General features: G+C 37.8%; 1 protein-coding gene across 3 annotated transcripts in view; it reads left to right on the plus strand.

Annotated features, from left to right (window-relative positions):
• The window catches only part of Fbxl4 (F-box and leucine rich repeat protein 4), a 76,543-nt gene that overhangs the window by 40,911 nt on the left and 21,012 nt on the right, over nt 1-14,620 (plus strand). For all 3 annotated transcript variants that reach the window (XM_005361920.3, XM_026786775.1, XM_026786774.1), the window contains exon 6: nt 1,996-2,209. In XM_005361920.3, coding sequence (XP_005361977.1) covers nt 1,996-2,209 — 214 coding nt within the window. The remainder of the gene's footprint in view (nt 1-1,995; nt 2,210-14,620) is intronic.

Below are 14,620 nucleotides of genomic sequence, written 5' to 3' on the forward strand. Positions count from 1 at the left end.
CCGGACTCTCTGAACATAGCAGACAATGAGGACTACTGAGAACTCAAGAACAATGGCAATGGGTTTCTGATCCTACTGCACATACTGGCTTTGTAAGAGCCTAGGCAGTTTGGATGCTCAACTTACTAGACCTGGATGGAGATGGGTAGTCCTTGGACTTCCCACAGGGCAGGGAACCCTGATTGCTCTTCAGGCTGAGGAGGAAGGGGGACTTGGTTGGGGGAGGGGGAGGAAAATGGGAGGTGGTGGCGGGGAAGAGACAGAAATCTTTAATAAATAAATAAAAAAAATAATGAAAAAAAAAGTGAACTACAACAGAGTGGCAAGATGGCTCAGTCCTGTAAAAGTCCTTCTGCGCAAGCCCGCTTGCTGGTGTTCTTCCCCAGAACCAGCAAGGAGGTAGAATGAGAGAATTGATGTCAAAAAGTCATCTCTGACTCCACACATGTGCACATAGATTTTTCAGAGATTAAAACTTTGCTAGTCAAGGTTTAACTTACATTTTTAATGTTTACGGGATGCTGTGCAAACTGCTTTCATGTACTATTTAATGTTCAAAACCATGAGGCACCACTATATATAGTAAGTACTATTCAAATCTGCCTTTGATACACAGAAAATGATGAGATGTGGGTATGGTGGTTTGAATAAAAATGCTCCCCATAGGCCAATATATTGGAGTGGTTGGTCAGCAGAGAGTGGTGCTACATGACAGGGATTATGACATCTGGCCATGTTGGAGGAAGTGTGTTGGAGGGAGGGAGGTGGGCTTTGGGGCTTCAGAAGCCCAAGGTAGGCCTAGTGGCTTGCTCACTTCCTGCTGCCTACCAGCCGGTTGTAGTCCAGTTACTCTCCAGCACCATGTCTCTCTGTGTCCCACCAGCTTCCCATAGCAATGGTAATAGACTAAACATCTGAACCTGTAAGCCAGGCCCAAATAAATGTTTTTCTTTATGAGTTGCCATGGTCATGGTGTCTCTTTACAGCAATAGAACCCAAATAAGACAGTGGATGAATCTCCATCCCACCCCAGGTAGTTGATAGAAAGTACAACAGGACAAAAGGAAAGCAGTCCATATTTGCTGTCTAGCCCCATATCATTTATTAAAAGCTTGAGTTATCTGATTTAGTTGGCTTTTATTTTTAATGTGTGTTTGGGAGTTTCTTAAATCAATTAGAAAAAGTTGTGATGAAGTTGAGAGTGCTAACATGGTTTGTTGGCACTGGCCGGGGATAGTAGGTGTATTGTGTGAGAGCACAGCTTGCTCAGTTGCTAAAGCTTCATAGAGTTCCAGCTTCCGCATTCACGTTGAATCAGATTGTGTTCTAAGACAGCTATGAACAAACAGTTCACCAATTTTCATTCACTCGAGATAGGTAATGCAATTTCTGATGAAATGTTTCTTATTCTTTTATCTTCTCTTATTTCTATGATTTGTCAGAATTTGGATGTTTTTTATTAATTCTGAAGTTAAGTAGTCCAGCTACTAAATGGCAACAGCTAGGGGAACATAGTACAGTTAAACCAAGCTCTATAGTTTTTAAATGAAGAGGAAGCCAGTCTGACTGATTTCAAGGCCCTTTAATTAAATCTGTCATTTTGTATGCTTTATTCAAAATATATTACCCCATTCTGAAAGGCCATTGTTAAGAGAGTGATATATTCCAAGAGCCTGGGTTTTTATATTTTTGATTTTACAACTCTGATGTGAATTACAGGTATGTAGAACTATCTCCTCTGCCATCTTAATTTTCACTTAATAGTAGCAGACTTTGTACCATGTGAATCCATTATCTTCTCAGCTTGATTTATTTTAGTTCATCTTGGACATTTCACCATGCAGTAAGAAAGAACTTAAGTGAATCAAGTTATATATTTTATTTAGTAGAATCTATTCTCCTAAGCACATCTGTTAAGGGGTGATATAATTTCAAAATTCTTGCAAAATTGTTTTATAAATTTTATAAAATTTTCATTGAATATTGTTTTCACAGGTTTCTAAAGGTGTGTGGATCTGAATTATTACGCCTCGAGTTATCTTGCAGCCACTTTCTTAATGAAACTTGCTTGGAGGTTATTTCTGAAATGTGCCCAAATCTACAAGACTTAAATCTCTCATCCTGTGATAAACTGCCACCTCAGGCTTTCGGTCACATCGCCAAGTTACGCGGCCTTAAGCGGCTCATTCTCTATCGTACAAAAGTAGAGGTAAGAATAACTCATTTGTGTTGTTCTTAATGAAGCATCCAGTTGACTATTTAGTTACCTTCAATTATTCATGTGGTTTCTCACTTCTAAAGCAAAGGTTAGGATGTCATCTGGATAGGCTAGAATCATCAGAACTTAGTTAGCCGATTCAAAGTTATAATATATTGTTATTTTAAATGATAAACTTTCAAGTGTTACCAATGTGATGCTTCTCATCCCAGGGAAAGAAACGAGTAGGGGTGGGGGAGTGAGTGAAGGGAATGATTTAGAGGAAAGGGCTGGCAAGTGCCATGCAGGAGGACTTTTACTTGGAGTTGGAGAAAGCAAAATGCATAGTATTAGATAGAAGTAGCCATAGGGGTAAAATTAATGGCCCCAAATCTCATGTTAGTAAAACAGAATCTTGTCATATATATGCTTGCTTTCTTCACATACATTTGTAGGGCACCTTTCCAAGTGAGTACATGCTAGTTTCTGACTTTCCATTAATTGTATACTGTGTGTTGTACTATAGTTTACTAACTATTCTCCAAATGATCAAAATTTTATTTTTGTTGGCATGTCCATTTTATAAAATGTCTAATTAGTAACAGTCTCCTATATATGGTTTCCATCTTCTTGCTGTTGTCACTATGGGATGCTGATATTTCTGGATTAAAAGACAGATACTAAGATCCCATAATAAACAGCGACTTTGTTTACTTGTTTCTTCTCATCTAGACATATAGGCCTGCTTTGGTTCTTTGAGCATTCTTTCTTAATCCCAACACAGGGCTTTGTTCATCTCATTATCTGCACTGTATTCCCAGCATATTACATTTCTTAATAATTAGCAGAGTCATAGCTCATTTACATTTTTAAGATGGCTTCTTGAACACTGACTAGAAGAAAACCTCTTTTCTTTTTGCATCTCTTGTATTACCCAGTTTTATTTCCTTTTTCATATCCCTGCTCTAGTGTGATTGATATTTTCCTGCTTGTATTCTGTCTCTTCACATTAGGATACATAATTTTAGAGGTGGTGGTGAATATTGCCCTTCTTTTTCATTGCATTGTTTCCAGGTTCTAGAACAGAATTTGGTCAAGATTGACCATAAGCAATTATCTACTAAATGAGTGTATAAATGAACCCAGTACATTTCTTGAACTGGTAATCCCCAATGAAGTGGACCTTTACGTGTCTTGAGTGTTACTTGATCCAAGGTATTGAGCATCTAAGATAAAAATACAGATCTCACTAGGTCATTATGAGTACTAAATTATGTGTAATGTATTTATGCATTCCTGAGAATATAAGCAATTATTCAACGTCATGTAGCATTATCAGAGGAGTTTGTAGTGTAATGTTTTACTGTGAAGGAAAGGCGTCCTCGCTATTCTGCTCAATAGCTTTTTGTGTGACTATATACTTATGTATATACACTTACCAGGGGTTTCACTGAGATGTCCTTCCATTCCGTGTTGCTCTCTGATAGAGCTTCCCATCTGCTCATGGACATCTAGTTTCATCTGAAGATACACTGTCGTTCTCCTCATTTACTCCCGAGTAGTTCTGGCTCCACTTATTCAGGTGCTAGTTTTCCCTTTCATTTAACTTCTGGTTATTATTAATATAGAAGGAAATTTGGGTCTTTAGATGTATTTTTCTCATATATGTTCCTCTTACTGATTCATTTACAACTCTTGGACTTTATTATCTTATAGCTACATAATCAGGAAATTAATACTTTTTCTAGTTTTTGAAGTATTGCTTACTAGGTAGAATTTTGTAAATGTAGAATCATAGAGTTTTGACAGATTTGTCAGTGTTTTTCCTAATGCAATGGGAATCTCTAACTTTTCTTTTTTTAATCACATACCAAATATTTGACTGGACCTATCATTGGGTTCCATGTGCTTGGAACTTATGGTGAATTAAACAGACAACATCTCATACAGCAGGTGGTTTTAATTTGATCATCCTTATTTTAATTAAGAATATTATATGGAAATATAGTAAAATTTTGGGCCTCAGTTAACAGAATCCCTACATTGCTGGGTAATCCCTTTCTGGTTTGTTGTTCATGTTTGGGTCTGGGTATTGAGCCCAGAGCCTTGGATGTGCAAAACACTCCCTCTACCACAGAGCTGTGCTCCCCGCTCCCTCCATAAGTGTTAAAGTTAGTGCATAGCTAGGTTGGTTTCCTAGAATTTTGGAACCATATTATTTGGGTATGGATGTGGATGATCACTTCCTAGTTGTATGTCTTGAGGTTATTATCTTCCAGGACTTCCCTTTTATAAACTAGAGACATACACCATCTTGAAAGGCTGTAAGGATTGAATGTTTTAGTGCATGTAAGCATTTGCTACAGAGCTAGTTTCACAGTAAGATCTATTCTTATAGATGTTGGTTATGTATATTGTCTTCAGCGAGATCAGTTATGATCTTTTCATTCTTAATCAGGCTTGGGCTATCTCAGTTTAGTAAAGTATTTATGAAATTGTTTCTTTGATTTGAATAAATGTGAATAATCAGAATGCACTGTAAAACACATCTGAGTGGACACTTGATTTCATAGCAGATGTGGAGTATAGTTTTCCCCTGTAATTTATAGACATTGAATGTGTGGATAGGAGCTCTGATCAAATGCAGTTGGGTTCAGTTTGGTGGAGATTGTTGAACTGGAATGTAAGAGGTGATCTGGGATCATAGGAAGAAGGCTATTCCAGTTATGATCCTGCCAGTGGTAGCCTTTGTGATCTAGACTAAGTCATTCACCCACCCTAAGACTTTTATTTGTAAAATGAGAAGACTGTAAAGTATCACTTTAAAGATAGCCCATGTTTCAGTTGTCTGTGGAAAAATGAGCCATCATTTATGTGGCTGTAAAATTTTTAACTGTCAAATTTTTAACTGTCAAAACTTTTTCTCTGCTGTCTTAAATAGTATTATCTATTCTGAAATGCCATGGTTTGTTACATCTACTGTATATAATATTTGCACGCAACTTGTTGGTGTGTATGTTTTATGCTATTGTGCTTGATAATTATATTTTATGTGACTGTATAGTTTAGATTAATAAACCATAGTTATTTTTAAAGACTTAAGCAAATATGTACTTTATTAGTCAGTGTACTGATAGCTTGAAACCTTCTGAATGAGATAATGCCTTGTAATTGTTTGTTTGTTTGTTTATATTTCAGTGCCTTGCTTTTAAAAACTTTTTACGTAAAATTTTTGGATTTGAAAACTTTGTAATTTATTTGCATTGATCTTGGAAAGATTATCTGCCTGATGATATAAGGAATTCAATAAGTAATAATAATTGCATAGTTATAGTGTTATTTTACTACACATTTCATTTATTATGAGCTTCCATGTTGGTTTCATAATATTTATATTTTATTGTTCCTACTCTGACTTCCTTAAGTTTATAATTCATTCATGTAAATGTTTTAAAGGACAAAACAATTATCAGTTACCAGACTTTCTTTTACAGTTTGTGAATTTCTTTCTTATTTGCCCACCTTTCAAACTTTGTAACAAGACTGCCTTTTTACTGAATAGAATTATAGCCCTTGATATCCATTTCCTTCCTCCCTCCCTCCCTCCCTCCCTCCTTCCCTCTCTCTCTCTTTCTCTTTCTCTCTTCTTCTTCCCCTACCTCCTTCTCTTAGTCTTTTCCACTTATCTCTCCCCGCAGGCCTCCAGAGATTTCAACCAAACATGACATATCAAGTAATAGTAAGACTAGGCAAATACCCTCATAAAAAGGCTGGAGAAGGCAACCCAGTAGGAGGAAAAGGGTTCCGAAAGTAGGCAAACAAGTCGTGGGAAGCTCCCATTCCCACCTTCACAACCATAACATAAATGCAGAGGACATCTGTCTGACTTATATAGGCTCTGTCAGTTCAGTCTCTGTGAACTTTATGGTTCACTTCTGGTTTGTTCATTCTGGGGGCTGATTTCTTGTGATGTTTTGGTCCTTCTAATACCTCCGTTTTCATTTCTTTGATTATTTGACTTTAAGAAGAATTACAATATACTTAACTATTAAGGATGTCTTGAAAAAGAAAATAAGGTAAAACCAAACTTGCAGGACATCTTACATTGGTGATGATTTGTGGAAATAAACTTTTGAAATGTTATCTATTCATACAACCTAATTGTAAATAAATTATTAGTCAAATAAATTAGTTAAATTTACTTTAAGAAACTGATGGACTGTGGTTATGTTTGTAAAGTGATATAAGGGATTGAGATCTCCTATTATAAGAGTAGACAACATACACACAGAGGGAGAAAGAGAGAGAGGAAGGGGGTCTGGATAGTACCAGTTCTAGCTTTCTCCACTTGCTTAAATATTGATGCAAACCCATTCACTGTATGTATATATTATATAAAATTTAGATGTTCTTCATCTTACCTCTTACCTACTTTTTGGCGATTCATCTGCTAAATTAACAATTTTTAATGTTTGTTTTATATATATATATATAAAATGGGTTTACTTTTTTCTTTTTTTTATTGAAAGAAAAAAAAATTCCCGCCTCCTCCCAGCCTCCCATTTCCCTCCCCCTCCTCCCACTCTTCTCTTCCTCCCCCCACTCCTCTCCCATTCCCTCTCCAGTCCGAAGAGCAGTCAGGGTTCCTTGCCCTGTGGAAAGTTCAAGGTCCTCCCCCTCCATCCAGGTCTAGGAAGGTGAACATCCATACTGGCTAGGCTCCCACAAAGCCAGAACATGAAGTAGGATCAAAACCCAGTGCCATTGTCTTTGGCTTCTCATCAGCCCTCATTGTCCGCCACGTTCAAAGAGTCCGGTTTTATCCCATGCTTTTTCAGTCACAGTCCAGCTGGCCTTGGTGAGCTCCCAGTAGATCAGCCCCAATGTCTCAGTGGGTGGGTGCACCCCTCGTGGTTCTGACTTCCTTTCTCATCTTCTCCCTCCTTCTGCTCCTCATTGGGACCTTGGGAGCTCAGTCCGATGCTTCAGTGTGGGCCTCTGTCTCTATCTCCATCCATCGCCAGATGAAGGTTCTATGGTGATATGCAAGATATTCATCAGTATGTCAACCACAAAGACAGGCACCTACTCAGAGTAAATGGCTGGGAACAGGCTTATCAAGCAAATGGACTTTTTTCTTTTTTTAAGATCTATTTGTTATACAATATTCTGTCTGCATGTTTGCCTGCATGCCACAAGAGGGCATCAGATCTCATTAAAGATGGTTGCTGGGAATTGAATTTGGGATCTCTGGAAGAGTAGTCAATGATTTTAATTATCATTCCAGCCCCAGAATTGTTTTCATTTATCTGAAGTTCATGTACAATAAAATTTGAAGATGATGCTGTTTTAGTGATATAAATGATAGGTTTAAAACTGAGAAAAACTTCCCCAGGAATGTTTACCTTTAATGCCTCTGACATATATTTAAACTCTATTTGTGCTTTGCTCAATTTTGTTACTTCTTCATTTGGGGATCTCCAACAGATTCCTCCATGGACACTAAGTACACCTTGTGAAGAAGAGAAGGAGTTCTGTCAGCTGGCTTCTTTCCAGTTTGTCTGCAAGCCTATTCCTTATTAAGTAAAGCATTTGTCACTTCCTCCCTTCTACTCCCACATCCTTTGAATGACCTGATGGTTAATGGTATTGGTGAATGATTAATGGTATTGGTGAATGGTTAATGGTGTTGGTTGATGGTTAATGGTGTTAGTGAATGGCTAATGGTGTTGTTGAATGACTAATGGTGTTGGTGAACCGCTAGTGGTGTTGGTGAATGGCTAGTGGTGTTGGTTGATGGTTAATGGTGTTGGTGTTGGTGAATGGTTAATGTTGTTGGTGAATGGCTAGTGGTGTTGGTAAATGGCTAATGGTGTTGGTGAATGGCTAGTGGTGTTGGTGAATGGATAATGGCGTTGGTGAATGGGAATAAGCAGATAAAGATGGCAGTAAGGGGACTGACCTCTCTTACCTCTCTACATAATCATCATCAGTATGTTCTAATGCCCGGATCTGATTTTAAATGTACCTCATTGCCTTGAAGATATATATGAAGGAAAAAAGGATGAAACTGAGGTTTTTAGAGAGACTGTTTTGTTTTTAAAGGGCCATAATTTTCACAGTGCCTTGTTTAATTTCTTAATTTTCACTATGAAGCCCAGGCTGTTCTTGAACCCCTGGGCTCTAGCTGTCTATTTGCCTCCATCTCCTGAGTGACTGGGATTACAGGTATATTCCACTGTGCCACCTCAATCTTTACACTTGAAATAAAAAAATAAGAAAATATCAATGTTACAGGGTATTGACTCTGTTGTGGAGTATTGATGCTACATATCAAATTATGATACAATAAAGTTATATTTTATATTTCTATGTAATTCATATTAGTAAATATAGTATGCTTGTGTAATTTTGTAAAACTTAAGTCTGTGTATAACAAACAAAGACTTAAAGGGATTTGAAGACATGTTTTTGTTCTAAAGTTTGAAAAATTTTGGAATGCATCGTGTTTGCTTTGCCAGACACTCTGTACTGATATTTACCTCTGACCATTCCAGCGAGAGTAGGCAATGTTTCCATTGCATAGATTTATTAAAATTTCAGAAGATATGGCCCAGAAAAATTTTTACATTCATTTTTTGAATTTAGGTCTGCTCGCCATTGTTATATAGTTAAATTTGTAACAATATATAAGATCATAGAAAAATTGCTCTAAAAACCTGGCGGCTTCTGTTGAAAATAACAAAATCTCTTTACCACATATTTCTGTTCTGATTTGTGCATCAGGGGTGTCTTGCAGATAAGTCCTGTGCGTTCCCAGAGCAGTCTGAGTTACTGTTAACCTGTTTGCACTTTTGGGAATGGAATGGCAGACAGCTCAGTAAGGATGCCATCCTGTCGCTTAGCAGCAGGCGAGAAAACCAAGAGTGTTTTTAAAAGTTGGAGTTTTAAATGGAACACCTGCATCCAGTTTTGATTGCCTCACTTCAAGAATGATAGAGCATAAATTGAAAGAATCTGAGGAAGTGAAAAAACTGATTATAGGTTTTGTGGGGACTAGTATATGTCAGTAATCCACAAGTATAGTTCAGCAGCTGTTTACCGGCCTGCTAGGCTGTGTCATCAGTTTCTAGGGCCCCTTCCCTATATCTTGGTGAACTAGCATGTAAAAAAAGTTGTTGGTCTTTCCTTCTGTTGGCAAGCAGTGTACCTCTCTTCTTTTTCATGTGCCTCTTTAATCTGCGAAGTAAAACTTCATACCAGCCTATTGGTGAAAGCTTTTTAACAAAAGACATGAATTGTCTATTGAAAGCAGTATGTTTTCATTTGCTACCATGAATTCATTTTCTGACACGCAGATATGGTGGTCTCTTTACTGCTTTTTTTACCTGATTGAAAAAAAGCCTTTAATTCCAGTACTCGGGAGGCAGAGACAGGCGGATCTCTGTGAGTTCGAGGTCAGCCTGGTCTTCAACAGCTGTAGGTTCCAGGACAGGCTCCAAAGCTATGGAGAAACCCTGTCTCAACAACAAGAACAAAATATCCTCACCATATTGTGTGCTGGTAGGCACAGTGCAACTAGCAAACAGACACAGTAAGGGACTAGCCTCTTGTCACCCAGTTGAGGTGGCATTCTTTGGGAAGATTAGGGTGGAATGTGAGAACGTAAATCCTGGTCCCACTTCCAGTTTACTGTTGCTATGATGAAACACTGACCAAAAGCAACTTGGGTAGGAAAGGGTTTGTTTGGCTTACACACCCCATTCGCAGTCCATCATTGAGAGTAGTTAGGGCAGGAACTCAACCAGGAACCCAGAAGGAGGAACTGACACAGAAGCCATAGAGCAAAGTTGTTTACTGTCACCGCTCACTCAGTTGCTTTCTTATAACCCATGACCACACACACTGGGCTTGGCCCTCCCACATCAGTCATGTCTCAGACTCTCGTCCACAGGCTAGTCTGTTAGGGGCGATTCCTCAATTGAGGTTCCCTGTTCCAAGGTGACTCTAGGTGGTGTCAAGTTGACAAAAAAAAAAAAACTAAAGAATATATAACAAGCAGCCCTCTTATAGTCCTTGTCATGTGTCTCCAGGCCAGAGTATATCTGTCCGCTAGCTACTCTCCTGATTGACCTGGTCGACCTTTTGAAGGAGACACTGAGGCTTTGGGTGACATTAGTTTTGTGTTTCTTAAGTGAGTAGGTTGTTGTGGTCAGGTTCACAGGGCCTAATTAGTCACTACAGTGAAAAAGGAGGCTATCCCTTGGTTACAGCCACATTGACAATAGTCATGATAATGACCAGAAGACAGGTATGAGAAATTTCCAAAAATTTGGCCAGGAAAGGACACTACTGATTAGCTCATTGTGGAGGTTAATTGTGAACTTGACAGATCTAGATTCACCTGGAAGATGATAGTGTGGAGGCAGCTGTGGGGGGTTATCTCTGGAAGAGCCACCCACTGCAGGTGGTGCCATTCCCTGGCCGGGATCCTGAACTAAAGTGGAGAAAAAGAACTGAGCAGAGCAGCATTCATCCTCTGCTTCCTGATTGTGGATTTTTTTTTAACCAGCTGTTTGTACTTCTTGCTGCCTTGACTTACCTGCTGTCTTAGGGCTTCTGTCCTGTTCTGTTCACAGTGACCGAGAGAAGGAGTTTATTTCAGCTTATGCTTTCAGGTGACAGTCCATCACTGAGGGAAGTCAGGACCTGAACTCAAGCAGGGCAGGAATCTGGAAGCAAGAACTGTAGCAGAAAGCATAGGGGAACTCTGCTTGCTGTGCCTTGCTCCTCATGGCTGTTAAGCCTGCTTTCTTAGATAGCTCAGGACCACTTGCTCAGAGGGCACCACCCACAGTGATGTGGGCCCTCCCACATAAACCATTCATCAAGAAAATGCCACACAAGCCTGTGTACAGGACAGTCTAGTGGGGGAATTTTCTCAACTGTGATTTCCTCTTCTCAAATGACTCTGACTTGTGTCAATTAACAAAAAATTAACCAGGGCCCCAGCCTGGCTGATTCCGTCCTTGAACTTTCTCCATTAAGGTACTTTTATCATAGTAACAGAAAAAGAAATCAAAATACCCATTCTATCATTGGTATGTCTTTAGGGTAAATAAATGATAAGATTTGTTTGATGAGGATGGAATGACATTGAGAGTTATGTGAATTAAAGTTTTTAAGACAACATAAAAGAGGTTGGTGTCTATATTGGTTGTATAAAACAATGGATTATGACGTTTTCATGCATGCATGTTTTGTACTCTGATAAACACCATTGCTCCCTGTCCCCACTGGTCCTCGTTCTCATAGTTTATCTTCTACTTTAATGTGTATTTTTTAAAACCTAGATTATGGATATGAGAGAATAGGTCTTTCTGAGTCTGTCTAATTTATAACCATAATTTCTAGTTTCATCCATTTATGTGCAAATTTTACTCTTCTTTATGGTTGAATAATACTATATTATAAATATGTACCACATTTCCTTTTTCCCTTCAGCTGGTGGTAATTATCCTGGCAGATTTCATAACCTGGCCCTTGTGGCTTATTGTCTGTCACGCAGCACCCATTAATTGCCTTTACCTGAGCTATTCCTGTAGGTGTGAGACCTTAGGAGACTTCTCTCTAACCTGGCTGGCATGGCAATGATTGGTGTCATTATATAGGTCTTATTTAGTTGACCATATTGGTGAGATTTCATGACTGAAGCTTTCTTACCAAATATCGAAGATACTACATCACAGCAGACACTTAGGCCTCTAGCGCTTCAATCTTTCTGTCCCCTCTTCCATGATACTCACTGAGCCTTAGGTGAAGGAGTTGTGTTGTAGATGTATCAGTTGGAGTTGGGTACCATTTTGACTGTTGTTGATTTCTGTTGTAGTCCCCATCTGCTGCAGAACGAGGGAGGAGAACCCCCTTTATTTGCGAGTACTTGAAATGCAGTTAGAAAGTATACTGCTTTAACAAGGTGACAGTGCTAGCTTCTTCTCCATGATCTCACCAGTCACGGGTAGTTGGCTAGGTTTTCAATGCTGTTTTGTGACATCTTAACAAAGAGGAAAGAAGTACTTTTGGGAGATAAAGAAAGTCTTTAGCCTATCTTAGCTGGACCTCATTTCAATGGATAGTATCAAACAATGTGTGTTACAGATTCTTCTTTTAAGTTTCTGTGACAGTCTAACCGTTATCCTTTGATAAAAACATGATTTACATTTTCAGTAAGGATATTAACAGACCCATTCAGCAGCTGACCATATCATTTTTACTGCAGTTTTCCAATTTCTTTCATGTGAGTTGTAAATAAATTGATCAGTTTACTCATCTATAACGTAAAGTATTTATGGCGAGTATATGGTATTACTATACCATGGTAGGATAAGTCCTGATGGGAGAGGGTTGGGCAAGACAGAGGTGCAGATGTGTAGTCCTAGATTGTGCTCCTTTATACATACTGGTTATTGGAATGTGGCAAGCATCTGAACTTTGTACTGAAATTGGAACCTAAAGCTGAAATTCTGAGTCTCTGGTTTAGAGCAACTAAAGTTACAGTACCTGTACTTAGGTTTAGAGAACATTCTTTCCCCATCAAAGGTCTGAGTAAGATTTGTTTATATCATTTATGATCTTTAACCCTTTTAAGAAGAAGTCTAACTTTTCCACCACAGTATTGATTGATCTTAAAATTCAATTTGTAAAAGACAGTATTTTCAAATTGTGATTATGTTGCATATCTGAAGTCTATAAAGAGAATAATTTATAGTAGATAGCTTATGGGAAATCTATTAAATAAATTTAAATAATCTAGAATAATGATTGCTTCTGTGTATAAATAGTTTGAAGTACTCAAAATAGTTCTTAAGAGACTTTAAGTTTTTCCTTCTTCAGATTTACTGATTTGGCATTCAAAGATAAAAAAAATGTTCATAGAAATTCACATGTATGCCTGTATTTTAAGCTAAGTGACTGTGTTCTGAGGATTTCGTCAAAAATATCTACATGTACATTTATGAATTTTTATTTGGTGAATATACTTTAATAAAATCCAATTTTATTACTTGGAAATATTGCCCTGAAGTGTTTGGAAGATATTATTACCAGTGAAATAATTTTTTTGTGATCATGAGTGTCATTAGTCCGTATTTTAGGTTCTGTCTGTAATGTATAAAATTGTTAAATGCCCCTTTTCAATATGCTTTCTAGGAATCATGTTTTAGAGTAGAGAATATTGATTTGGAATCCTGTCTTGCAATATTCTGCATATAATTGGAGGGTTCATTTGTTATTACAAATAAGTAACAATTAATTTTTAACACCAAGCTAAAAAACGGGGGGTGCCAACTAGTTATAACAGTTATAAGTCTGTTAAAAAACAAGTGTACCTAACACATTGATTGTGAAATGTGCATGATATCCTTAGGTAACTCTACTGATCCATAAATCTAGACTTTCTAAAAGTTATCTAAGTATAAATGTCATAATTTCAAGAGTTTTTGCTTAGCACTTTAGAAGTCTAGAGGGTGAGAAGTGACAAAGTGTATAGGTGGCATTTCTTAAAAACTATCAGTGAAGATTTGAATTTATGCCTTATTTTGCTTATTAATAAATTACCTTGTAACAGAAAAGTGTTAGTAACAGTCCTCTGTAACCACATGAGACTTCATATTGACTTAAACCAAAATTTCATGTCTATTCACTGTTCTTTGACCTGTCACTCTTCCTGAAGTTATGTGTTTTCTACATCTGACCACTTGGGGGCCCCACTGAGAACATTGCAGGAAAACTGCTAAAGAAACAAAGAAGGGTGGCGGTGGGCAGAGGCTAGAGAGGAGCCTTCACCAGCTGTGAGAGCTGGAATGTGGGATTTGGTTTGATTTCTCACAGTCTGGCGCTTCTGCCCTATGAGCAGACATTCAGGGTTTTTGCCTCAGTGTTTTTTGCTTTTCTCTCTACTTACAATCTTTTACAGTACATTGCCATTGACTGCTTTACTTTGTAGCTTACCAACAGTCATGTGATCTACATGAATATTTGATTGCATATTTGTTTTCATAATATGGTACTAGGTTATGAAACTCTTTTGATAGACTTGTTGATTTATTACCAATACTGGTCCATTAGATTCTGAAGCTGCTGAATAGGGTAGGTAGATTTTTAGGTAGTGTAGACAAATTCTGTCTTTTCTGAACTTATATTCTACTAGACAGCATTACTTTCCTAGAGTCTTGGCTTGATCATTATGCAGAAAACATGGTTCCAATCACTTCTTAGCATATTCCTTCTCAAAGCAATTTGACTCAGACATGAAAATTATAAACTCATTTAAAAGTGAATATGCTTCCTTGCATTCTTAAAGCTACTATTTAAATTATTTAAAATTATATGTGCTTCTATTGAGTTAAATTTGCAGAAGTAACC

The sequence above is a fragment of the Microtus ochrogaster genome, linkage group LG5 (assembly GCF_000317375.1).
Source record: "Microtus ochrogaster isolate Prairie Vole_2 linkage group LG5, MicOch1.0, whole genome shotgun sequence".
Lineage (NCBI taxonomy): Eukaryota > Metazoa > Chordata > Mammalia > Rodentia > Cricetidae > Microtus > Microtus ochrogaster.